The following is a 26,167-nucleotide window of genomic DNA, read 5'->3' on the forward strand; positions in this document are numbered from 1 at the left end:
CCTTTCCACTGTTACTACACCAGTACATACACTACAGTAACAATTTAAATGTTTTTCTGCTCTTTTGATTCACAGTACCCTTAAAGCATGAGGAGGGATATGTTTTGATTCCAGTAAGAACAATATACATGTTATAAAACATGGTCATGTTTGTTTGTCTTTCGTTACAAGCTTTCTGAAGAGGATAACCGAGCCCACAAAACGGCCAAGGTAAATGTGATAGTGTAAAACATACTAGCCACTCTTTGAGAAATCGGGCTTAATGCATGTGCGTTAAGTCTTGTCCCAGCTACATTGTGTAACCCTGTAGAGTCCATACAGGCTTACAAGGGACAGCATTTTCCGCTTGTACACATGTAATTCCATAAGTTGTATGGAATTTTTGGGTTTACAGGAAGTGTCTTCTTAAATGAAAATCCAGTCTAGGGTAACTGATTTGCCTGTGGGGGCTGCACTGGCTCATCTGGGAAGACTCTTTATGCATTAAGCTCAGATTTTCCAGAATGTGGCTCATATAGAGCATATACACGGAAACCATGACTAGATTGGCCTGATTAACATTTAGCTTTATACAAGTAGGTTCTTTAATGATCAATGTTGGTGTAGAACCATGTTTGTCTTTAACCCATAGTATTATTCTGAATACACATGTATGTGTATTTACTCTTGTACTGTAGAAACATTTGCAGATGAACATTATCATTTTGTTCTTGATGGACATTTTCTTAAGATTTATTTGTATTACTATTAATGAGTACAAACAAGTTATACTTTTCAGATAGAATATTGTATTTGTCACTTCATACAACTGATTATTTATATACAATAATTGAATTTTGACAAAATTGAAGTAAATACTAAAAAACATGTAGTTACAACCGTATTCCTATGCTCCACCTTATCCAACCCCCTTAACCGAAAGATAACAAGTTGCACTTCAATCCAATCAGTAGTCTGTAGATTATCCAACTGTGTATAGAGCACAAACTCATAATCTTTTCAACATGTATACTTTATAGTGCTCTTAATATTCATAGACTAGGATAATAAAATGTCAAAGATGAAAATGTATATATTTTTAGCTCACCTTAGCACAATGAGCTCATGGTGAGCTTTTGTGATTGCCTTTTGTCATGTGGCATCAACATTTGCGTTGTTAACACTCTAGATGCCACATTTGTTGTCCAATCTTCATGAAATTTGGTCAAAAGATTTGTCCTAATTATATATTGGACAATTTCGAAAATTGTTCTGGTTGCTTGGAAAACATGGCCACCAGGGGGCGGGGCTTTTTTCCTTATATATGGCTATATTAAATCCATGTTACATGTAACACTCTAGAGGCCACATTCATTGTCTGCTCATCATGGTCAGAAGATTTGTTTCGATGATATAATGGACGAGTTCGAAAATGGTTCATATTGCTTGAAAAACATGGCTGCCAGGGGGTGAGGCTATTTTCCTTATATTGCTATATATGGCTAAAGTTAAACCTTGATAACACTTTAGAGGCAACATTTATTGTCCGATCTTCACGAAACTTGGTCAGGAGATTTTTCCTTATATGGCTATAGTAAAAACTTTTTAATACTCTAAAAGTGACATTAATTGCCCAATCTTAATGGAACTTGGTCAGAACATTTGTTCTTATGACATCTTGGGCTGCACAGAACTGATCAGTTCCTCTGTATCTCAGGTGAGCGACTTTGGACATTTCAGGCCCTCTTGTTATGTATATTGGAACATGACTGTGATAAGCACCTGATAAGCAGTCCATATATCCTGGTGACCCTCCACAATAAAACAAGTTTATGTGCTCAAAAAAGCCTTGCAAATTACAATGTAGACACACAATACATGTAAATGTACACTTTGTATGACTTAGTGTCACTCAATGTTGCAGCATGCATTTAACACATTTACGCTTTCCCGGAGCTTAATATACCGCTGCAGGAATATATATTAAAATCTCTCTGTTTGGCTGTAAATAGGTTGGTTTGTCTGTATACAATGTTATAATGAGTTTTTAGCTCACCTGAGCACAACATGCTCATTGTGAGCTTTTGTGATCGCCTTTTGTGCGTTGTCAATATTTATCTTGTTTACACTCTAGAGGCCACATTTATTGTCCAATCTTCATGAAACGTGGCCAAAACAAGTGTCCCAATCATATCTTGGACAAGTTTGAAAAATGGTTTCGGTTGGTTGAAAAACATGGCTGCCAAGGTGCATGGCAGTTTTCATTATATAGCTATTGTAAACATTTTTAACACTCTAGAAGTCACATTTATTGTCCAATCATGAAACTTAATCAGAACATTAGTGATACACATGTATCTTGGATGAGTTTGAAAATAGTTCCGGTCTGCTCTAAAACATGGCTGCTAGGGGTCAAGGCATTTTTCCTTATATGGCTGCAGTAAAACTGTGTTAACATTCTTGACGTCACATTTAAGTGCAATCTAAATGAAACTTAGTCAACACTTGTCGGTCAAGTTCTGGGTTGTTGAAAAACATGTCGCCAGTGTGTGTGTGGGGGGTAGTTTTCCTTATATGGCTGCAACACAATTTTCCCAATGAAATCTCGGCTGAGATTGAAACTGTTTTTATAACTTTAAAACATGGTAACTAGGTCAAATTAAAAAACAATAGGTTAATACTCTAGAAGTCACTATTTTGGCCCAATAGGGCCCATGGCCCTGTTGTTTTTAGCTCATCTATTTTTTGAAAAAAAAAAGAGCTATTGTCATCACCTTGGCGTTGGCGTCGGCTTCCGGTTAAGTTTTGCGTTTAGGTCCACTTTTCTCAGAAAGTATCAATGCTATTGCATTCAAACTTGGTACACTTATTTACTATCATGAGGGGCCTGGGCAGGCAAAGTTAGATAACTCTGGCGTGCATTTTTACAGAATTATGTGCCCTTTTTATACTTAGAAAATTGAAAATTTTGGTTAAGTTTTGTGTTTAGGTCCATTTTATTCCTTAAGTATCAAAGCTATTGCTTTCATACTTGCAACACTTACTAACTATCATAAGGGGACTGTGCAGGCAAAGTAATGTAACTCTGACTGGCATTTTGACAGAATTATGTGCCCTTTTTATACTTAGGAAATTGAAAATTTGGTTAAGTTTTGTGTTTAGGTCCATTTTATTCCTACAGTATCAAAGCTATTGCTTTCATACTTGCAACACTTATTAACTATCATAAGGGGACTGTGCAGGCAAAGTTATGTAACTCTGACTGGCATTTGGACGGAATTATGGGCCCTTTATACTTAGAAAATTGAAAATTTGGTTAAGTTTTGTGTTTTGGTCCACTTTTCCCCTAAAGTATCATAGATATTGCTTTCATACTTGGAACACTCGCAAACTATCATAAGGGTACAGTAAAAGGACAAGTTGCATAGCTCTGGTTGTCATTTTTACGGAATTACATGTATGGCCCTTTTTAGACTTAGTAACTTTGAATATATGGTAAAATTTTGTGTTTCGATCCACTTTACTTCTAAAGTATCAAGGCTATTGCTTTCAAACTTCAAATACTTTCATGCTATCATAAGGTTACTGTACCTGGCGCGTTGAATTTTACCTTGACCTTTGAATGACCTTGACTCTCAAGGTAAAATTATTAAATTTTGCTAAAATTGCCATAACTTCTTTATTTGTGATAAGATTTGATTGATACTTTGACAAAACTACTCTTACCTGACATACCACAATAGACTCCATCCAAACCATCCCCCGTGCCCCCCCCCCCCTCCCGAATCCCCCCCCCTAATTTTTTTTTTTTTAAATCATCTCACAAATGACCACCACACCCTCACACTATACCCCCCACCCCCCTCCCAATTTTTATGCCCCCCTTCGAAGAAGAGGGGGTATATTGCTTTGTCGGTCGGCCGGTAGGTCGGTCGGTCCGTCCACCAGATGGTTGTCAGACGATAACTCATGAATCTTCATAGGTACATTGATCATGACTCGCAGATGACCCCTATTGATTTTGAGGTCACTAGGTCAAAGGTGAAGGTCACGGTGACCCGAAATAGTAAAATGGTTTCCGGATGATAACTCAAGAACGCATACGCCTAGGATCATGAAACTTCATGGGTAGATTGATCATGACTCACAGATGACCCCTATTGAATTTGAGGTCACTAGGTCAAAGGTCAAGGTCACGGTGATTCGAAATAGTAAAATGGTTTCTGGATGATAACTCAAGAACGCATACGCCTAGGATCATGAAACTTCATGTGTAGATTGATCATGACTCGCAGATGATCCCTATTGATTTTCAGGTCACTAGGTCAAAGGTCAAGGTCACGGTGACCCGAAATAGTAAAATGGTTTCCGGATGAAAACTCAAGAACGCATACGCCAAGGATCATGAAACTTTATGGGTAAATTGATCATGACTCGCAGATGACCCCTATTGATTTTCAGGTCACTAGGTCAAAGGTCAAGGTCACGGTGACCTGAATATAGTAAAATGGTTTCCGGATTATAACTCAAGAACGCATACGCCTAGGATCATGAAACTTCATGGGTAGATTGATCATGACTCGCAGATGACCCCTATTGATTTTCAGGTCAATAGGTTAAAGGTCAAGGTCACGGTGACCTGAAATAGTAAAATGGTTTCCGGATGATAACTCAAGAACGCAAACGCCTAGGATCATGAAACTTCATGGGTAGATTGATCATGACTCGCAGATGACCCCTATTGATTTTCAGGTCACTTTGTCAAAGGTCAAGGTCATGGTGACCTGAAGTAGTTAAATGATTTTCGGATGATAATTCAAGAATGCATATGCCTAGGATCATGAATCTGCATAGGTAGATTGATCATGACTCGCAGATGACCCCTATTGATTAAAGGTCAAGGTCACGGTGACCCGAAATAGTAAAATGATTTTCGGATGATAACTCAAGAACGCTTTGGCCTAGGATCATGACACTTCATAGGTACATTGATCGTGACTCGCAGATGACCCCTATTGATTTTCAGGTCGCTAGGTCAAAGGTCAAGGTCACAGTGACAAAAAACGTATTCACACAATGGCTGCCACTACAACAGGACAGCCCATATGGGGGGCATGCATGTTTTACAAACAGCCCTTGTTTTTTTAAACGGTTAAAAAAAAATAATTTATTTTTATTATTTTATTTTTGAATTTTTTTTTTTGCATTTTTGTTGCATTTTTTTCCTGCATTTTTGGAAGATAATGTAATAAATGTCCACACCCCCACACTATACACCCCTCTTCACTCCACCCCTCCCTCCTTCGTGATTTAAATTGAGAGTCCCTTCACCTTTAAAAAGAAAATAGATGAGCGGTCTGCATCCGCAAGTCAGTGCTCTTGTTTAATTGATATTTTGGGGCCAAGTAGCTGTCATCAAGATTGAATGTAACCTGTGAAATTAAGGGCTACGCTGGTACTTCCAGAGAACACTGAATCAAGCCCGTTTTTTCCCCTAAAAAAAATCTTAAAGCAAAATAGACCCCAAAAGCATACACTAGGTAATGTAATGCTCAGTACAGACTTCGAAGTAATTTCCACTGTATTTCAGAGCGAGAAACCGCATTGACTTTCAACATAAATCTGAATTTACACACCGGATAACTTCTGAGACTAATCATTAGCCGCCCCAATCTCACCATGTCTGGCATCTGTTTCTTAGTTGTGTGTGTTGCAGGGTTTTACTTATTAACCAGGTTTTCCGAAGGAAAAAACTGGTTATTAGATTGGCGAATGCGGGCGGGCTGGCTGGCTGGCTGGCGGGCTGGCTGGCTGGCGGGCTGGCGGAATAAGCTTGTCCGGGCCATAACTATGTCATTCATTGTCAGATTTTAAAATCATTTGGCACATTTGTTCACCATCATTGGATGGTGTGTCGCGCGAAATAATTACGTCGATATCTCCAAGGTCAAGGTCACACTTTGAGTTCAAAGGTCAAAAATGGCCATAAATGAGCTTGTCCGAGCCATAACTATGCCGTTCATCGTCAGATTTTAAAATCATTTGGCACATTTGTTCACCATCATGGGACGGTGTGTCGCGCGAAATAATTACGTCGATATCTCCAAGGTCAAGGTCACACTTTGAGTTCAAAGGTCAAAAATGGCCATAAATGAGCTTGTCCTGGCCATAACTATGTCATTCATTGTGAGATTTTAAAATCATTTGGCACATTTGTTCACCATCATGGGACGGTGTGTCCCACGAAAGAATCACGTCAATATCTCCAATGTCAAGGTCGCCACGACTAAAAATAGATTTAAAAAAAAAAAAAACCTTACAAAGGGGGTTAATTTTTTTTTGTCATTTCAAAAGTTCAGTTTGAGTTTTCTCCCTTTATCAGATTTTTTTTCACAATGAAAGCCTGGTTTTGTGACTGGTTTTGTGACAATTTTGTCCCTTGTTTTACTTATATATTTGACATGAATGTAAAACCCTGCACCTATACAATTAAAGATTGTATAATGTATTTATTTTTACAGTTTAAGCCTTCTTGTCAGATAATAAGCTATCGTAACCTTGGTAAGCTTATCTTTCTTAGCGACATAAAATAGCTCGCATTTACGCATTGTAATCTCAATTCGGGACTTTGCACCTAGCAACAGCAGGTGCGCAATAATACAATTGGTCGATAAATCAAACAAGCGAGACAATCCTACATCCTTCTAGAAAATTACGTACTGCAGTTGTCTTTCAGATTTTCTTGTTGATATTACGAGAACCAATACGTCTAAATAATTGTGCGTCGCATGGGACGCAAACCAACAAAAATGACGGGTCCTGTTTGGCATTTTATGCGTATTTGACGCAGAATATCGCGTCCCGTAAAACCCTGGTGTTGTCAATTTTTAGCTCCTTGCAACTGCTGAGTCCACATTTTACACTCCACATAGAGAGATCGAAGTTGACAGAACTCTGCCAAAATGTGAATAATATCTAGGACAAGTTCATGTGTTGGACACGCGTGTCCAAAAACAAGGTCATCAGGTCATATCTTAGAAATACCTTGTTGCCACCTCAGACTCAGAGCCCACACTAATTGCTGAATCTTAAAGTTTTAAGCTCACTTGAGCAAACTGTGCTCATGGTGAGCTTTTGTGATCGACTTTTCTCCGTCCTGCCTAATGCAGCGTCAACAATTGCCTTGTTAACACTCGAGAGGCCATATTTATTGTCCGATCATCATGAAACATGGTCAGAAGATTTGTCCTCATGATATCTTTGGCTGCGCTAAAACAGGTCAGTTCCTTTGTATCTCAGATGAGCTGACTTTGGGCATTTCAGGCCCTCTTGTTTATAATGTTTAACTTGAAAATATCAAGACCATATTTGAATAATATAATTGTGTTACAAAACTAGGTCACCTAGTTTTTCAAAATTAGTGTACCTTTGAAAATATTTTATTTTACTGTCTAGACCGAGCATCTACAAACAATATTTAATTGCATAGCGCGTGGCAAATACTGCGTTTTGATTGGATAATACCTTCGTTTCTGCCTTGTATACTCCACCAAGTAGAGGAACCATGGGTTGACTGGCTAGATTTAAGGAATATTTTGCCGAGTATATTATGTTTGAGATGCATGCTCACAGGCACTTAATGTTTCCAGTGGAGTCACTTATTACATTTGTTGAGCTACATGTATGCTATCAGTGATTTTTTTATGCTCCCTGGATCGAATGATCGGGGGTATATTGTTTTTGGCCTGTCTGTCTGTCATTTATTATATGCGTGTGTCCCAAAACTTAACCTTGGTCATAACTTTTGCAATATTGAAGACAGCAACTTGATATTTTGCATGCACGTGTATCTCATGGAGCTGCACATTTTGAGTGGTGAAAGGTCAAGGTCACCCTTCAAGGTCAAAGGTCAAATATATAGCTTCAAAGCTTAGTAGGGGTAATTATGTGTTACAAACAGAGCTCTTGTTTCCTTCTTTATAAAGTACCGGCAAATTAGGAAAAACTACACATTTCCCAATTGCTGTATTTTTTTTCCAAATTGAAGTCCCCACCCCCCCTATCATTTTTTAATAAATAAAATGCAACATTTAGTTAGTTTTCTTATGCAGCTCTGTGCTATCAATTTGTAAGTATTTGGGAACAAAAATAAAATACACACATTTCCCAATATAAAGACTTCAAGACATGAATTTTCCCAACTACAGGGTTTTTCGCGCTAATTTTTCCCAACTGGGCTGGTACCTTTACTTTTCCCAATAGGGTAAAAAAATCGCTGGCTATGTAGTTGTATGATAGAAAATCAGGCTTGATGTACATGTATACAAGTTATGATGAAAACAAAGCAAGGGAGACAATTATGTTGGCTCTTATCTGAAATTGTATTTGGTGTTATTTCCTTTATATTTTTTGGTAAACTGCAAAAGGGAAGTCACTTCACACTCTGTCATGTATGTTATCTCCCTTGGATTACTTAAATCTACAGGCGTTTGTTCATTTTATCAGCCATATTAAAACCTAAGCTACTCTTGTGATATATACCCCTGATATTTTTATTGAAAGTATTAATAACTTAGCCTCCACAAATTCAAGTAAATGCCTTGCAAAATGAAAGCAGGTATGTGTTTATATGATTTAAATGTCAACATTTCATTTTTGCTCCTGGTAGGGTGGCATATAGCAGTCAGACTTTCTGTCTGTGTCTGTCTTACTGTCCAGCATTCTGCTTTCCTGAGTCTTTTTACCCAACACTTCAGTTATTGAGCTGATGCTTGGTATGTAAGTCAACCTACATGACCTACAGATGAAGTTTGAAATTCGTAACGGTCCATCGATTTTTGGCGTTGTTATGGGCCTTGGACATAACAATTTTCTCAAAAACAGCTGTGGTGTGGCACCAAACCGAAGTAGGGGGCATTTTGTTTCACAAATGCAGGTCTTGTTCAATATGTTTTTTGTGTTAAAAAAATTAATTTCCTTAGATCCAATATATTCACGTTTAGTCTTGGGGATTACCGTGAAAGCACATAGTTACTTTCAGGGAGGTCTAATTCACGCTTCTACTCTTGCCATTGTGAAAATTTATGGCCACCATAAATATTTACCAATATTATATTTATCATTTTTTACCTTTATTCAGATTTTCACACTCTGCTCAGCCGGGTACATGTACAGGAGTCCATAGGTCTTAAAATGTCCTTTTTGTTGAATATTAAAGTTTATACAGTGTTGGCTATATATTTTTAATATTCTTTTTAAATTGTAAAACAAGAATATACTTGAATTGTTAAAGATTCCAAAATGTGTGTTTGGCGACAAATAGTCTTCAATAACTTTGAAAGGTGAGACAAGAAAACGGATTGTCTACCTTTTAAACTTCATAAATAGTTTTCACTGTGTTGTTCTCATGGTCAATAATTAGTTAAGAATCTGTCTTGCATGTGCTTGCAAAGGGCTCACCAGAGAATTTGGGGTCTGGTTCCATTATCTATACTTGTAAAAATAAAGATGGCAGCTTGTGATTTGGCTGTGAGGGAGGTCTAGGGTTTCAGAGCCTGATTCTGGGCAAACAACATGATGATTACTTGAGGGTTAAACATGGGAAACACCAGAGAATATAGTATCATATTCAAGGGTCGAAGTGTGATATTTGAATTTGTTGTAATTTCTTTATGATTTGTTTGTTTGTTTTGTACTTTTATGCAATACAAGTGTAGAAATGATGAAGTGATTCTTAAACCATGGGTATCCTGGTCAGATTGTACAAAAAAGCCACTTGAAATGAAATACATATACATGATTTTGTTTTATAAGTGTTTGCAAAACATGATAATATTTGCATGCATTTTATATGAAACAGAAATATTAAATTCAATCATAAGGCATGCATTGTAAAAGTAAACCTGCTGTCCCCTTTTTTTAAACAAAAACTTATTTGAAATAATTGTTCAAATACATAAAGCTGAGAAATTTAGTGCTCTGCAATCTTCATGTAAATGTTTGAATGAAAACCCTGTACTATGTACATATATATAATCACAGATTGATAATTAACAATCTTACAAATTTTCTTTGGGTTCATATAAAAAAATTGTTGTCATGAAAATCACCTCATCCCAATTTGAGTCTTGTTTTGGGTAAACAGGCCTTAATTCATGTGGGTGAAGTGCCATCCCAGATCAGCCTGTGCATGTGGGTGAAGTGCCATCCCAGATCAGCCTGTGCATTTTGGTGAAGTGCCATCCCAGATCAGCCTGTGCATGTGGGTGAAGTGCCATCCCAGATCAGCCTGTGCATGTGGGTGAAGTGCCATCCCAGATCAGCCTGTGCATGTGGGTGAAGTGCCATCCCAAATCAGCCTAGGCAGAGGCTAATCAGGGACAGCACTTTCTGCTTTCACTCGTTTTTTGTTTGGAAGAAACTAACTTAAAACAAAAAGTTCCACATAAGCAGAAAGTGTTATTCCTGATAAGCCTGTGGGGACTTCACAGGCTAATCTGAGACGGCATTTTACACACCTGCATTTAGCACCATTTTCCCAGAGTGGGGTTCATGCATTTAGCACCATTTCCCAGAGTGGGGTTCATGCATTTAGCACCATTTTCCCAGAGTGAGGCTCATGCATTTAGCACCATTTTCCCAGAGTGGGGCTCATGCATTTAGCACCATTTTCCCAGAGTGGGGCTCATGCATTTAGCACCATTTTCCCAGAGTGGGGCTCATGCATTTAGCACCATTTTCCCAGAGTGGGGCTCATGCATTTAGCACCATTTTCCCAGAGTGGGGCTCATGCATTTAGCACCATTTTCCCAGAGTGGGTTTCGTGCATTTAGCACCATTTTCCCAGAGTGAGGCTCATGCATTTAGCACCATTTTCCCAGAGTGGGGCTCATGCATTTAGCACCATTTTCCCAGAGTGGGGCTCATACATTTAGCACCATTTTCCCAGAGTGAGGCTCATGCATTTAGCACCATTTTTCCAGAGTGGGGCTCATGCATTAAGCACCATTTTCCCAGAGTGGGTTTCATGCATTTAGCACCATTTTCCCAGAGTGAGGCTCATGCATTTAGCACCATTTTCCCAGAGTGGGTTTCATGCATTTAGCACCATTTTCCCAGAGTGGGGCTCATGCATTTAGCACCATTTTCCCAGAGTGGGGCTCATACATTTAGCACCATTTTCCCAGAGTGAGGCTCATGCATTTAGCACCATTTTCCCAGAGTGGGGCTCATGCATTTAGCACCATTTTCCCAGAGTGGGGCTCATGCATTTAGCACCATTTTCCCAGAGTGGGGCTCATGCATTTAGCACCATTTTCCCAGAGTGGGGCTCATACATTTAGCACCATTTTCCCAGAGTGGGGCTCATGCATTTAGCACCATTTTCCCAGAGTGAGGCTCATGCATTTAGCACCATTTTCCCAGAGTGGGGCTCATGCATTTAGCACCATTTTCCCAGAGTGAGGCTCATGCATTTAGCACCATTTCCCCAGAGTGGGGCTCATGCATTTAGCACCATTTTTCCAGAACAAGACTCAATTGCTCTTCCTGTTCATATAAAAACATGTTACACTTTGCTGTTGTGGCACAGCATGTATTCCCTATTTTACCATTGAGCAGTGTAGTACAGTGGTGATACTTGAGATGTGAATGCATGAACATGTGGGAAACCTTGTTGTTACTGATGTGTAGGGAGAGTGGCCGTAATGTAGGTCAATACTTGAAGTGTACCTCCGGTTCAAATCAGCCCATCTGCCATTGTATGGTTGAAAAGGAAATGAATGATAGTGTATTCTCATGTGAGACAAAATGGGGCACACACAGTTATTGCTGGTGGCTTTAAGGAAATGTCCGGTGTAGTTTAATTTTGCAGGAGTTTAGATGTCAGTTTATAAACAAAAATTAATTGCAGAAGTTATTTCGTTGAATTTGTTTTTGGATTAATATTATTGTGGTGCAGTTATTGTTCTGTGATTTTGGAGATGAATTTGATGAATATATGGAGAATATTTATGTGACATAAGTCTTAGTATTGTTTTGGTGTTTGATTCATTAGTTTAATATTGTGGAATTATTGTTAAAAACGTTTCCTGTTTGTGAAAATTCGGATTTCAATTAATGTTACAAAGAACATTAACACAAGTTTTGGTGTCTTTGCTATATTTTGATTAAAAGTGAACAGACATGCTGTCATGTGATACACGGATATATGTGCAATGTAATTCTTGACAATTCTGTGACAATTCTATATTTCAAATAGTCACACAATGGATATCACAGGATCTGTTTGGTATACTTTACTAAGGGAATGTGTATGATGCTGGGATGCCTTTAAGTACAGATGCATCTTCTATCAGAGACTGTTCTTTGGCTTTGTTCAAAGAAAAAGGGCTTCCATTCCTTGTTACAATCTTGTTTGGTATAGACATAAGGTCTGTTTGTGGTCATTAACTCTATAATATCTGACCTCTCAGGTTTAGTTCTGATGTTTTAAACGTCTTGTGTTTCACATCAGTCCCAGATGGACACAATTTTGGGCAATATTTTATGTTCAGCTGAAGTGAAGTCCATAGTGAAATGTTTTGTTCAGTTCATCATGTGACATGTTCTCTTAGATGGCTTTCAGTTCAAAACTAATATTGACTTTGGGTTCTTATGCAGTGTAATTGTCGCCATGCTCCGAATTGGAGTGGTGGGATTATGTAGTTATCTCCGCGGTCTGTCCGTCCGTCTTGGCCACTATCTCCTCCTACGCTATTAGCACTAGAACCTTGAAACTTAAACACATGGTAGCCTTGAGCATAAGTGCCACAGTGCACTATTTGGAATTTTGATCTGACCCCTTGGTCAAAAGCTGGGGCGCGGGGATACATGTTGGCCGCGGCCGCGCCATTTCTAGTTATGATCTGAAACAAGTTTAAATAATGTTCTTATCCAGCATGAAAGGAAAGTTCAAAGTGACATCAATAAAAGTTCAATTAAGATATAGAGTAAGACATATTTTGTTCTGATGTACTTTAAAATAGAGCCCAGAGTGACATTATGTTTCGAGTCCAGATCAGAAAATGTTCAAGTTCACTGTTGAAGGGTAGTCCACAGTAACATTGACTTTGTGTTTGTAGCCTATTACAGATAATTTTCAGATCCTCTGTTGAGAGGTAGTGCAAAGTGACATTGTGATTGTAGTCCAGCTCAGATAATATTGAGATCCACTGTTGAGAGGTAGTGCAAAGTGACATTGTGATTGTAGTCCAGCTCAGATAATATTCAGATCCACTGTTGAGAGGTAGTGCAAAGTGACATTGTGATTGTAGTTCAGCTCAGATAATATTCAGTTCCACTGATGAGAGGAAGTGCAAAGTGACATTGTGATTGTAGTCCAGCTCAGATAATATTCAGATCCACTGTTGAGAGGTAGTGCAAAGTGACATTGTGATTGTAGTTCAGCTCAGATAATATTCAGATCCACTGTTGAGAGGTAGTGCAAAGTGACATTGTGATTGTTGTCCAGCTCAGATAATATTCAGATCCACTGTTGAGTGGTAGTGCAAAGTGACATTGTGATTGTATTCCAGCTCAGATAATATTCAGATCCACTGTTGAGAGGTAGTGCAAATTGACATTGTGATTGTTGTCCAGCTAAGATAATATTAAGATCCACTGTTGAGAAGTAGTCCAAAGTGACATTGTGATTGTAGTCCAGCTCAGATAAAATTCAGATCCACTGTTGAGAGGTAGTGCAAAGTGACATTGTGATTGTAGTTCAGCTCAGATAATATTCAGATCCACTGTTGAGAGGTAGTGCAAAGTGACATTGTGATTGTTGTCCAGCTCAGATAATATTCAGATCCACTGTTGAGAGGTAGTGCAAAGTGACATTGTGATTGTATTCCAGCTCAGATAATATTCAGATCCACTGTTGAGAGGTAGTGCAAAGTGACATTGTGATTGTAGTCCAGCTCAGATAATATCTAGATCCACTGTTGAGAGGTAGTGCAAAGTGACATTGTGATTGTAGTCCAGCTCAGATAATATTCAGATCCACTGTTGAAAGGTAGTGCAAAGTGACATTGTGATTGTAGTCCAGCTCAGATAATATTCAGATCCACTGTTGAGGGGTAGTCCAAAGTTCCGATGTGTTTGTAGTTCAGTTCAGATAATATTAAGATCCACTGTTGAGTAGTAGTACAGAGTGACACTGTGTTTGTAGCCCTTTTCAAAAATAATAAGACCCATGAAAGTATACAAAAATGCTGCAAAATTATTAACAGAAATAAGTTAACCAAGTATAGAAATCAAGAAAATAAACAAATTAAAATTTGTATTAATACTCTTATGTTTTTGCAAATGTACTTTTATGTGAATCATATGCTTTTCCCGGATGTTTAGACTAATTTCATAGAGTGCGAGACATTCTACTTAGAGTATGGGACATTCTAGGACACTTACCAACACAGACTTGATGTCTTGACAGTGATGAAATCTTGACCTGTGTATCAATGTATTCCCCCAGGGCCTTAACAAGTTGATGATGTCGCAATCATTGCCTTTGCTCTATCAAATTAACATTCTAAATGCAAAAATACTGGTTTAAACTGATGATTGCTTGTAATGTGTAGATTTATATTTAACAGAGTTAGCTTTAATGTGTGTATTTATACGACTGGAATACTAGGCTTTAATGGCGTGTTTAAGAATTTTACGTGATTTATTTTGTGTTAACGTCACTATTATTGTGAAAGTTGTGGTATAGGGAACATTAAAATGAAACTATATTATTATGTTTATGTCGTGTTTATGATTTAATGGTGAAATTGTTGTGGGTGAGGTAACAATGTTTGAATGACAGCTTTATTGTGGATTCATAATTCTGAATTTTCTAGGAGAAAATTAATTTGAGAATAATAAATGTGTTGATTGTATAGTAATATTTTTTAATATGTCAGGCTATGTTATTACTAAGTACGGCAATGATAAACTGATATAACTGTGTACTCATTAGTGTAAGTTTTTGGACTTTTGTATATATAGGACCATAACCAGGCTGTAGTGTGTTTAGTTTTGTGATAAGTTTCAATGTCAATTATGGACTGTACTTACTACATCTTCCCTCTATAGAGATTCAGCGATAACAGTCTCTTATCTAAGCACTTAAGTGTGTTGTTGACATTTTTTATATTTATGCGTTTGGCCTATTCAAATCATGTATGCGTGTGTAAACATTGGATATGTCATGCTGTAGTGTTGTACTCCACTCCAGAAGATATCAGCTGGTTACAAAATGAAATGACTTGACGTGAGTTCAGGAAATTATGGCTGAATAGGATGTGTGTTGATAATGATAGATGTGGAAGTGGTTGGATTATGCATACTGTATGGATGACAGTAGTTGTGATTTATAGGTGGACGTAAATAGGTGTTGTTTTGAATTTTTTGCTATAACTTTTGATCAATTTATCCTCCCACTGTTTTGAGAATTGGGCCAGGGCCCTGTAAAATGCGAAAAATCGCATTGGTAAAATCGTGTGTTTAAAAAGGGAAAATTATGTTCGATCATTGGTCTTTGAAATGCAACATAATGGTCAGAGCTCCAGATAAAAATTTGGTCAAATTCTTATTTACTCCCTATTTTAAAAATTAATTCTTATTTTACCACCTATTTATAAAATTAATTCTTAACAATATGCCATTTTGATTTTTTATGTAAAACGGTCACTGACACTTCGGCTTAGGTCATAATGGCCTTTTGGTCGCCGTTAAAGTCATATCAAAAACTATATTTAACATTTAATTTTAATGACATTTTGAATAGGTATACAGTATATTACTTGTGTATAAAAAATTACGATAAGTGTAATTAAAAAGGTACAATAAACAGTAATGACTCGCCTGCAATACTAGGAGAACAGAATCGAGACCGTTTGGCCTTTCGACCGTTCTTAGGTGTGGCTCTTTCTCACAGCAAACGCTTGAGGGACGTTTACTTAAAGTTGTAGTTTTAATTGAGCGCCTAGACGAGTCAGAATCGGGATGAAATGTTTACCGTAGTTAATTTGCTACTGGAAGTTTTACGCACGTGCGAAAATTTTGAATTCGTCTTTTATTTTTTCAATGCGTAACTTTACGCAAAGATTTTAAATCTAAATCCAGGGGTCTCATGAGTGGGCGAAGGCGGCGATTTTTTCGCCAAATTAATCTTAACTTCGCACATTAATTTCGTGAAGGCGAAGTGACTTCTCCTCCTTTTAATGATTTACTTTGTGCCAGAAATTGACCGATTAAAATCAATTTGATGTGGATAATCGGACACAGGAGGATTCTCAGCCATAAGTTGCCCCATTTAGAGGTCATGCAAAGTTGAACATTCAAAAGAACAGTCTGGAGCTATAACACTTTTTGAAATTGTTAATAGGTGATGCCTTAATTAATTGCCTTGTGCTGGCTACCAATAACTATGATTTATGGCCCATTAAAACAATACTAAGGAATGACCAAATGGGAAGATGTAACCTAGCACTGGCAATACATATGGGGCTCATTTACAGGTCAGATTTGGAATCTCTGCTGTAAAATGAGATTTTAAATGAATTTTAAATTTAAAACAAATATTTGTAACAAAATATGAATTTGATTTAATGTTGAATTGATTAAAATTAACAAGGAAGTTAAAAGATTCTGAACATTACTGGCTTGTTACAATTGAAGTTTATTTGATACACCTGTTCAGGAAAAAATAATTTAAAGTACAACCATAATCAACAATTAATAAAATAAGAAAAATGTTGGTTTTATACACTTAACATGTCTTATTGTATAAAACAAGTGAAGAGTTGATTGCAAGCTGAACAGAAACCGCTTATCCGTTAAGTTGCTGCAAAATATAGGTAAATCTAAGATCCATGACGCAAATGTACCCAAAGATGTTGCCAATTCTCCCTATTTTGGCTTTAGGGAGAAGTGACTTCTTCCTTAATTTTGAGCCTAGCTAGACCCCTGTAAATCGTTATTTAAGAAATTTAATTCATTTTTACGCCTTTACGCATGTTATCTGGAGCACTGATTAGGGTTGTCATTGCTTATATATTAGTGGTTATAGTTCTTTGGTTCTCAAAAAGTGAGAAAATTGTACATCATTTGATGATAAATCATGTTTTATTTTTGTAACATAACTGTGCAAATATTTTGTTTATGACATTTTCACATGTGTTGATACTGGATGTACTTTAAATCAGTAATTTATAGATGGTTGATAAAAGTTTCGGTCGATTTATTATTTGGCAATTGTTTTGCGGTGTTGGACCCGGATATAGACTGATGAGTCGGTGGTGCTCATTAATTTTTAGATGCACAGATTTAATTGATTTGATACGATTAAGGTTTTGCAATATTGTTTTTGTAGGATTTTTTACTGTTATGACAAAATATGTGAAGGCACTATGCCGGTAGGTTCAGAATATAGTAATTATAAACATTTCTTCCACAAAAATTTCTTAAGTTAGCATTATTTATCATGTAAATATCATAGGCTTAGCCGTATGAGGGGGGGGTATAGGCATAAGCCCTGACATCTTTTGCCACAAGGTATTTCATTACCTGTCCATGAGATTTAAAGGGTATTGGAAAATATTAGTTAAAAAGGTTTTAATTGCCTTGAAATTATATCATCAGGGCCCTTGCTACACTTTGGAGGATTCGGGCCCTAAGAGGGGGGGGAATTTAGCGTTGTTTTGGGTGATAAGGGGAATTTAGAAGTTCTTTTCACCAACCATTGAACACTTTTTTGGAAGGGGGAATTTTTAGCTGAAATAGGAGTAAAAAGTATACTATTTTAAGGAGGGAATTGGGCCGAATTTGGGCCCAAAAAACGGCCAAACGAGCCCCTGATCATAATGAATTCATAGTTAAAAGAGTATTTAAAATTTTTAATCTGTGATAAGTGCAATTTATATAATGCAAGTATTGTAATGTATAAACAGTACTATTCATAGCTTAAGGCAGAAGGAAATTCTTTTGCCTTGTCTGTCTTTCCGTCAGTCCCCGTGTCTGCCACATACTTGTCATTATGTATTCATATCTCTGTATAAGAATTCAGCTTGAAACTTTATTGGTGTATACATGTAGTTATTAATGCACAAGAACCATAACCCTACACTTTCTTAAAAAGAGTTATTTCCCTTTATTGTTTCAGTATAATGCAACTTTTCAGGGCTATATCTCTTATACTATACAATATTTCAACATGAAACTTCATGTTTGTATTGATATCAATGAGGAGACTTGTAATTTATAAAAGCAATTACTCCACACTTTGTTGTTTTGCAGTTGTTTTTGTGTTCATCCATCCGCATTTCTGTCTGTCAATAAAGAGAAAGGCAAAACAAATTCAAATAACCTTTCCTTTTAGTTCTGCACACATCAATTAAACAAAATTTATTCGGCGGTGGATATCAATTTATTAAATTTGCTGGTTAAATTTGTAATATCCTAAAAGGTATATATGTACCATATTACCCAATACATACAATTTTACACTCTATTTAAATTATAGTTGCATAAATACTGGATCTTATCTGGAGCTCAGAATTGAATACAGAGTATAGGTTTAATATAATGACAATGTATGTCACAGATGCTGTTAGAACCAGTATGGGAAGATCACATTGTCTGACCTTGTCCTTTGATACATTCATGTAGGATTTTCATTATGTAATGCCCTAGAAACATATCTTGCATCCCTATGAAATTGTCATGTCATTATGATTTCATTTTAATTTCTTTTGCAGTGTCATCTGCATGATGTGGTGTAATACAATTCACCCTGTCAGATGGTGAATTCTATAGACTGTATACAGGGCCCTCGTTTTGCACTTTTACAGCCGAATATCTGCGTCTTCCCCCATAAAAAAGTACACTTTTTCCCCCTTTTTCAGCTAAAAATTCCCCCTCAATTTTTTTTTTTAATATTATTTTTTTTTTATACTTTTATACCTATGTTGCCAGCTGGTATTGTGCTACTAACCTTTGATTAAATGTATATTTATGTAAATCACATTAAAATATAGCAATTTTAGGTGTTGAATGGTTGGTGAAAAGATCTTCTAAAATTCCCCTTTTCCCCGCCCCCTTAAGAATTAGTGGAGATGGAAAAGTTGTGTGAGTGTAGTAAGTTAATAAGGTATGAGTGCTGGGACACGCTCCCTGTCCTCACATACTGTAAGTTAATAAGGTATGAGTGCTGGGACATGCTCCCTGTCCTCACATGCTGTAAGTTAATAAGGTATGAGTGCTGGGACATGCTCCCTGTCCTCACATACTGTAAGTTAATAAGGTATGAGTGCTGGGACACGCTCCCTGTCCTCACATACTGTAAGTTAATAAGGTATGAGTGCTGGGACATGCTCCCTGTCCTCACATGCTGTAAGTTAATAAGGTATGAGTGCTGGGACATGCTCCCTGTCCTCACATACTGTAAGTTAATAAGGTTTGAGTCCTGGGACACACTCCCTGTCCTCACATACTGTAAGTTAATTAGGTATGAGTACTGGGACACGCTCCCTGTCCTCACATACTGTAAGTTAATAAGGTATGAGTGCTGGGACACGCTCCCTGTCCTCACATACTGTCAGTTAATAAGGTATGAGTACTGAGACATGCTCCCTGTCCTCACATACTGTAAGTTAATAAGGTATGAGTACTGGGACATGCTCCCTGTCCTCACATACTGTAAGTTAATAAGATATGAGTGCTGGGACATGCTCCCTGTCCTCACATACTGTAAGTTAATAAGGTATGAGTGCTGGGACATGCTCCCTGTCCTCACATACTGTAAGTTAATAAGGTATGAGTACTGGGACACGCTCCCTGTCCTCACATACTGTAAGTTAATAAGATATGAGTGCTGGGACATGCTCCCTGTCCTCACATACTGTAAGTTAATAAGGTATGAGTCCTGGGACATGTTCCCTGTCCTCACATACTGTAAGTTAATAAGGTATGAGTGCTGGGACACGCTCCCTGTCCTCACATACTGTAAGTTAATAAGGTATGAGTGCTGGGACATGCTCCAGGTCCTCACATACTGTAAGTTAATAAGGTATGAGTCCTGGGACATGCTCCCTGTCCTCACATACTGTAAGTTAATAAGATATGAGTGCTGGGAAATGCTCCCTGTCCTCACATACTGTAAGTTAATAAGGTATGAGTGCTGGGACATGCTCCCTGTCCTCACATACTGTAAGTTAATAAGGTATGAGTGCTGGGACATGCTCCCTGTCCTCACATACTGTAAGTTAATAAGGTATGAGTGCTGGGACATGCTCCCTGTCCTCACATACTGTAAGTTAATAAGATATGAGTGCTGGGACATGCTCCTTCTCCTCTCATTTAGGAGACCTGTCCTCACATACTTTAGGTAGAAGTGCTGGGGCACACTTCCTGTTCTCACATACTGTAGGTAGAAGAGCTGGGACACACTCCCTGTCCTCACATACTGTAGGTAGGAGAGCTGGGACACACTCCTTGTCCTCACATACTGTAGGTAGGAGATCTGGGACGCACTCCATGTCCTCACATACTGTAGGTAGGAGAGCTGGAACACACTCCCTGTCCTCACATACTGTAGGTAGGAGAGCTGGAACACACTCCCTGTCCTCACATACTGTAAGTTAATAAGGTATGAGTGCTGGGACACGCTCCCTGTCCTCACATACTGTAAGTTAATAAGATATGAGTGCTGGGACATGCTCCTTCTCCTCTCATTTAGGAGACCTGTCCTCACATACTTTAGGTAGAAGTGCTGGGGCACACTTCCTTTCCTCACATACTGTAGGTAGGAGAGCTGGGACACACTCCTTGTCCTCACATACTGTAGGTAGGAGAGCTGGGACGCACTCCATGTCCTCACATACTGTAGGTAGGAGAGCTGGAACACACTCCCTGTCCTCACATACTGTAGGTAGGAGAGCTGGGACACACTCCCTGTCCTCACATACTGTAAGTTAATTAGGTATGAGTGCTGGGACACACTCCATGTCCTCACATACTGTAGGTAGGAGAGCTGGGACACACTCCTTGTCCTCACATACTGTAGGTAAGAGAGCTGAGACACACTCCCTGTCCTCACATACTGTAGGTAGGAGAGCTGGGACACACTCCCTGTCCTCACATGCTGTAGGTAGGAGATCTGGGACACACTCCCTGTCCTCACATACTGTAGGTAGGAAAGCTAGGATACACTCCATGTCCTCACATACTGTAGGTGGGAGAGCTGGGACACACTCCCTGTCCTCACATACTGTAGGTAGGAGTGCTGGGACACACTTCCTGTCCTCACATTCTGTATGTGGGAGAGCTGGGACACACTCCCTGTCCTCACATACTGTAGGTAGGAGAGGTGGGACACACTCCCTGTCCTCACATACTGTAGGTAGGAGTGCTGGGACACACTCCCTGTCCTCACATACTGTAGGTAGGAGAGCTGGGACACACTCCCTGTCCTCACATACTGTAGGTAGGAGTGCTGGGACACACTCCCTGTCCTCAAATACTGTAGGTAGGAGAGCTGGGACACGCTCCCTGTCCTCACATATTGTAGATAGGAGAGCTGGGACACACTCCCTGTCCTCACATATTGTAGATATGAGAGCTGGGACACACTCCATGTCCTCACATACTGTAGGTAAGAGAGCTGGGACACACTCCCTGTCCTCACATACTGTAAGTAGGAGTGCTGGGACACACTCCCTGTCCTCACATACTGTAGGTAGGAGAGCTGGGACACACTTCATGTCCTCACATACTGTAGGTAAGAGAGCTGAGACACACTCCCTGTCCTCACATACTGTAGGTATGAGTGCTGGGACATGCTCCTTCTCCTCTCATATAGAAGACCTGTCCTCACATACTGTAGGAAGGAGTGCTGGGAAACACTCCCTGTCCTCACATACTGTAGGTAGGAGAGCTGGGACACACTCCCTGTCCTCACATACTGTAGGTAGGAAAGCTGGGATACACTCCATGTCCTCACATACTGTAGGTGGGAGAGCTGGGACACACTCCCTGTCCTCACATACTGTAGGTAGGAGTGCTGGGACACACTTCCTGTCCTCACATTCTGTATGTGGGAGAGCTGGGACACACTCCCTGTCCTCACATACTGTAGGTAGGAGAGGTGGGACACACTCCCTGTCCTCACATACTGTAGGTAGGAGTGCTGGGACACACTCCCTGTCCTCACATACTGTAGGTAGGAGAGCTGGGACACACTCCCTGTCCTCACATACTGTAGGTAGGAGTGCTGGGACACACTCCCTGTCCTCAAATACTGTAGGTAGGAGAGCTGGGACACGCTCCCTGTCCTCACATATTGTAGATAGGAGAGCTGGGACACACTCCCTGTCCTCACATATTGTAGATATGAGAGCTGGGACACACTCCATGTCCTCACATACTGTAGGTAAGAGAGCTGGGACACACTCCCTGTCCTCACATACTGTAAGTAGGAGTGCTGGGACACACTCCCTGTCCTCACATACTGTAGGTAGGAGAGCTGGGACACACTTCATGTCCTCACATACTGTAGGTAAGAGAGCTGAGACACACTCCCTGTCCTCACATACTGTAGGTATGAGTGCTGGGACATGCTCCTTCTCCTCTCATATAGAAGACCTGTCCTCACATACTGTAGGAAGGAGTGCTGGGAAACACTCCCTGTCCTCACATACTGTAGGTAGGAGAGCTGGGACACACTCCCTGTCCTCACATACTGTAGGTAGGAGAGCTGGGACACACTCAATGTCCTCACATACTGTAGGTAGGAGAGCTGGGACACACTCCCTTACCTCACATACTGTAGGTAGGAGAGCTGGGACACACTCCATGTCCTCACATACTGTAGGTAGGAGAGCTGGGACACACTCCATGTCCTCACAAACTGTAGGTAGGAGAGCTGGGACACACTCCATGTCCTCACATACTGTAGGTAGGAGAGCTGGGACACACTTCCTGTCCTCACATACTGTAGGTAGGAGAGCTGGGACACACTCCATGTCCTCACATACTGTAGGTAGGAGTGCTGGGACACACTCCCTGTCCTCACATACTGTAGGTAGGAGAGCTGGGACACACTCCATGTCCTCACATACTGTAGGTAGGAGAGCTGGGACACACTTCCTGTCCTCACATACTGTAGGTAGGAGAGCTGGGACACACTCCCTGTCCTCACATACTGTAGGTAGGAGAGCTGGGACACACTCCCTGTCCTCACATACTGTAGGTAGGAGAGCTGGGACACACTCCCTGTCCTCACATACTGTAGGTAGAAGAGCGGGGTCACACTTCCTACATACTGCCGACTGTGGTTGGGAACAAGCATATAAACTTGCGAATTCAAGTAATTCCCTTATTATATTAAGATAGATGTGTACGATATTTTAAAAATGTGTTAGTTTCCATTGTGCATTTATTAAACCTCCAATCAGCCATGCATATTCGACTTGAAGGCTGTTAAAATAGCTTCATGTGAATAGTGATGCATTTAATTAGTTCTCAAATTCAGCTTTCAGTGCAAATTCAGGTTGTTGAGAAATAGAAAGTTAATTTAAGGTAATTCAAGATTTTACAAATCAGATTGCATTGCATTCAATAGGGATAAAGTACATGCATGTTTTAATAAACATAAAATGGCAAATACGGAATATATTGTACGTACGCGCATCTAATATGGTAAAATATGGAAAGATCAAGCTGTATAAATGATAACATCTGATTTGATGATATTAATAAATGTATAATTAATGGTGTATATTGGTATGGCAAATATCACATGGATGTCAAACGGATGTTACATTTTCTTTTCATTAAAAAAATGTACTGGATTGCTGATCTTTTGATTGAATGGTCTATTACATAGAATCTGGAGGCAATGGATTATAACAATGGAGTCGAAATTATTTTAAATCTGAACTGTTGAGCTGAAGATGATTGAGCAAACATTGTGATGGTTGCATTCACATATCAATGTTTACCATTGAGATGATTACACAAATACCGGATAATTTGGTGTAAATGATGGCGCTGACCTTGTGCTATTAGACGCCCACAATGAAGCATGTTTGAAGATAGTTAACATGTACATGCTTGATCTTACCTTGTGAATATTAGGGTTGCTCTGTTTAGGGAAATTAGGGCTAAGGTACACATACATACAAATATTAACCAGTACTCAGAAGGACAGGCAAACTATTGCATTGGGTTCATGTGTTTATGTACCAGTACTAAGGAAGATAGCAACTTGATATTTGGCATGCATGTGTAACTTATGGAGCTGGTCAAGGTCATCCTCCAAGGTCAGAGGTCAAATATATGTGGCCCAAATCGCTTATTTTATGAATACTTTTACAATATTGAAGATAGCAACTTGATATTTGGCATGCATGTGTATCTCATGGAGCTGCACATTTTGAGTGGTGAAAGGTCAAGTTCAAGGTCATCCTTCAAGGTCAAATATATGGGTAAAAATTACGCATGTAATGTAACTTCTGCAATATTGAAGATAGCAATTTTATATTTGACATGCATGTGTATCTCATGGAGCTGCACATATTGAGTGGTGAAGGGTCATGGTCAAGGTCATCCTTCAAGGTCAAACATCATATAGGGGGACATTGTGTTTCACAAACACATCTTGTTTGTTATTCAAGTAAAATGGATTTTTCTTATCTTTAGAATTGATGTATTTTAACTTTGATCAAAAGTTGCATGCTTGGATCATCAAACTCTTTGTAACTTCAAGCATTTCTTTCATTAATGTTCGCATGCTCAGTATTTCGTAAAAATTAAATGAAATGTGAAGTTGGTTTTTGAAATAAGGTCTTAGATTGCTTCCTTGACTCGGATGTTATTGAGATTGCTAATACATAGTTGTTCTATATAGATAAGGCTTCAGATGCACCTGCCGTTCACATAGTGACATTTCTTTTCTCAGTAAACATATTTTAAGTCATGACAAAACTTCAATAATTCTAAGAATAGAATAATTTCATCTGTATTGTATGCTGTTTTCTGTTGCTTTTAGAATCTGGAAAGACAGACAATAACTCATCTTACAAATTCATAGGTGTTAAAATAATGAAAGCATGCAATAAAAATGCAAATAATCAGATGTGAATGTGAATATGGAATACGTGTAGATTTTGAATAATAATATCTGAAAAGGAGTGTATTTTACTTGTAAGCGCACGAATATATTTATTCCTGAAGAAAAATTAAGTGTTAGCACCAGAGGAAAAGTGTTTTATTCTAATTTTAAGTGCATGGATATAGGCATTCAAGTGAATGTGAAGTAACGTAATATGGATAATGGAATAACGGGCAGATTTGCGGATATCTCGCAATCTCACGCTGGCACTTTGCTACGAAATAAGCGGTAAGTTAGTGACCAAAATAATTTGCTTTCAGAAATGGTTATGATGTTTTTGTGATGTTAACAAACAATGTTACCATTTTGTCAATTACATAAAAATACAGGCTCTGTAGTCTATACATATAGTAATTAATAAAAATGTCTGACATGGTTTCTTATGGAAATCAACCCAGTAAAATATATGAAAACTCTTATTGAAATCAATGCATTTAATTTTTTGGTAATAATGTTGTGGCCAATTTTAATGTTTTCTTGTGATCTCTAAGTATTGTGGTCAAATTATTTCTGAAAAACTTTGATATCTTTAGGCCAAAAAGCCACTGCACAACTAGTCAATAGCTGAATCAGACCAGGGCTTATACAGGACTCTAATGTTATTGAAGGGCAGTCAAGTGGCTGCAGATCATTTATACACTTGCAAGTTCCAGGTCAAGTACCTTGTGTTTGTTTTATGTGATATACACTTAATGTATAACAAACCCAATGCTCTGTATGTGAACTGTATGTGATCTGTATGTGAACTGTCAAGTGAACTGCTAACAGAGTTTGTATGAGCCTTGCTCTGGGAAAACTGGGCTTAATGCATGTGTGTAAACAATCGTCCCAGATAAGCCTGTGCAGTCCACACTGGCTAATCGGGGATGACCATTTTCACTTATAAGATATTTTTATTTTAAGTCTCTTCTTTGCCAAAATCCATTTCAGGCGGAAAGGGTCATTCCTGACCAGCCCGTGCAGACTCCACAGGCTGATCTGGGCTAGACCTTT

General features: G+C 38.8%; 1 protein-coding gene across 2 annotated transcripts in view; it reads left to right on the plus strand.

Moving 5' to 3' along the window:
* LOC127859842 (rho guanine nucleotide exchange factor 12-like) overlaps positions 1–26,167 on the plus strand; it is a 206,812-nt gene that overhangs the window by 400 nt on the left and 180,245 nt on the right. Inside the window, exon 2 of one of the 2 annotated variants that reach the window (XM_052397366.1) lies at positions 172–210. In XM_052397366.1, coding sequence (XP_052253326.1) covers positions 172–210 — 39 coding nt within the window. Of the gene's footprint in view, positions 1–171; positions 211–25,270; positions 25,403–26,167 lie in introns of those variants that run through there. The other variant, XM_052397367.1, reaches the window with a different exon arrangement.

This window comes from Dreissena polymorpha, chromosome 15, assembly GCF_020536995.1.
Source record: "Dreissena polymorpha isolate Duluth1 chromosome 15, UMN_Dpol_1.0, whole genome shotgun sequence".
Classification (NCBI taxonomy): domain Eukaryota; kingdom Metazoa; phylum Mollusca; class Bivalvia; order Myida; family Dreissenidae; genus Dreissena; species Dreissena polymorpha.